Source organism: Sinocyclocheilus rhinocerous, unplaced genomic scaffold, assembly GCF_001515625.1.
Source record: "Sinocyclocheilus rhinocerous isolate Xijiao unplaced genomic scaffold, SAMN03320098_v1.1 scaffold592, whole genome shotgun sequence".
Lineage (NCBI taxonomy): Eukaryota > Metazoa > Chordata > Actinopteri > Cypriniformes > Cyprinidae > Sinocyclocheilus > Sinocyclocheilus rhinocerous.
In genome coordinates this window covers 595205-596604 of record NW_015642562.1, presented here as the reverse complement: position 1 = coordinate 596604, position 1400 = coordinate 595205, and the positions used below count along the sequence as shown (strand labels likewise).

The window sequence follows — 1400 nt, the reverse complement described above, 5'->3', positions numbered from 1 at the left end:
TGGTTCTATGACTTCATAGCAACCACCTTACTGATGGTCCAGACTAGAGGCTTCTCTGGAATCGCCTTTTTAGTGGGTGAGTATGATCATATATATATATATATATATATATATATGTATTACATACATATATTACATCATATTTTATATTTTAGTTTATATTTTTCTTAGATTTTATTATAGTTGTTCTTCACGCAGTATTCTTCTTTTGATTTTTATAAGTATTATATATTATCATAGTCATGTTTTATATTATATTTTGTGTATTGTTTTTTGTCATGACCATTTCCACAGATTATCATGTGTTGATGTTTTGAGTTCTGAAAGTTACATCCAACTGTCTCGTGTGTAAAGTTGAAAGTAAAATGATTTTCTCATGATCCCAGCACACTGTTCGTCTGTGCTCTGTCTGTCTGCAGGTGATGAAGCTGTGTGGTCAGATGGTGGAGGCGGGTCAGAACTACACCTCCTGCAATCAGCTCTTTCTGTCCGGCCTGGCTGAGTTTACAGCGTATCACAAGAGCGACGGTGTTATTCTGGTGAGCGCTGATGTCTGATGGGTCGAGCGCTCTGATCGGACCGCTCATGTTGACCTCTGATTGTGTGTGTTTCTGTAGAATTGCCTGCGTCAGTTCAACCAGGGCCTGCAGGAAATGATCCAGTTTCAGACGGTGAGTGTGTGCTAGATGCATCGCTCTCTTTGTGACTGTGCAATGCCAAAAAATGTATTTGTGACCCTGGACCATAAAACTAATCATAAGGGCCAATTTTTTAAAATTGAGATTTATACATCATGTGAATAAATCAGCTTTCCATTGATGTATGGTTTGTTAGGATAGGACAATATTTGGCCGAGACACAACTATTTGAAAATCTGGAATCTGAGGGTGCAAAAAAAATCTAAATACTGAGAAAATCGCCTTTAAAGTTGTCCAAATGAAGTTCTTAGCAAAAAATAAAGTTTAGATATATTTACAGTAGGAAATTTACAGAATATCTTCATGGAACATGATCTTTACTTAATATCCTAATGATTTTTGGCATAAAAGAAAAATGGATGATTTTGACCCATACAATGTTTTGTTGGCTATTGCTACAAATATACCTGTGCTACTTATGACTGCTTTTGTGCTCCAGGGTCACATTTGTGTATTAAAAATGATGTGTTTTCTTGCAGATGCTGTTTGATCAGACTCAGAGAGCCATTACCCAGCAGCTCACAAACCTGCTTTCACAGTATGTCACTCACACACACACACACACACACACACACACCACATCACATCACATCACATACACACACAACACACACACATCCCACCGCACGCACACATCACATCACTCACACACACTCACATGACATCACATCACATCACATCACATCACACACTCACTCACAT

General features: G+C 37.9%; 1 protein-coding gene across 2 annotated transcripts in view; it reads left to right on the top strand.

Annotated features, from left to right (window-relative positions):
• LOC107756215 (arf-GAP with coiled-coil, ANK repeat and PH domain-containing protein 3) overlaps nucleotides 1–1400 on the top strand; it is an 18318-nt gene that overhangs the window by 1405 nt on the left and 15513 nt on the right. For both annotated transcript variants that reach the window (XM_016573251.1, XM_016573252.1), the window contains 3 exons: nucleotides 420–539; nucleotides 618–671; nucleotides 1178–1236. In XM_016573251.1, the coding sequence (XP_016428737.1) occupies nucleotides 420–539; nucleotides 618–671; nucleotides 1178–1236 (233 nt within the window). The remainder of the gene's footprint in view (nucleotides 1–419; nucleotides 540–617; nucleotides 672–1177; nucleotides 1237–1400) is intronic.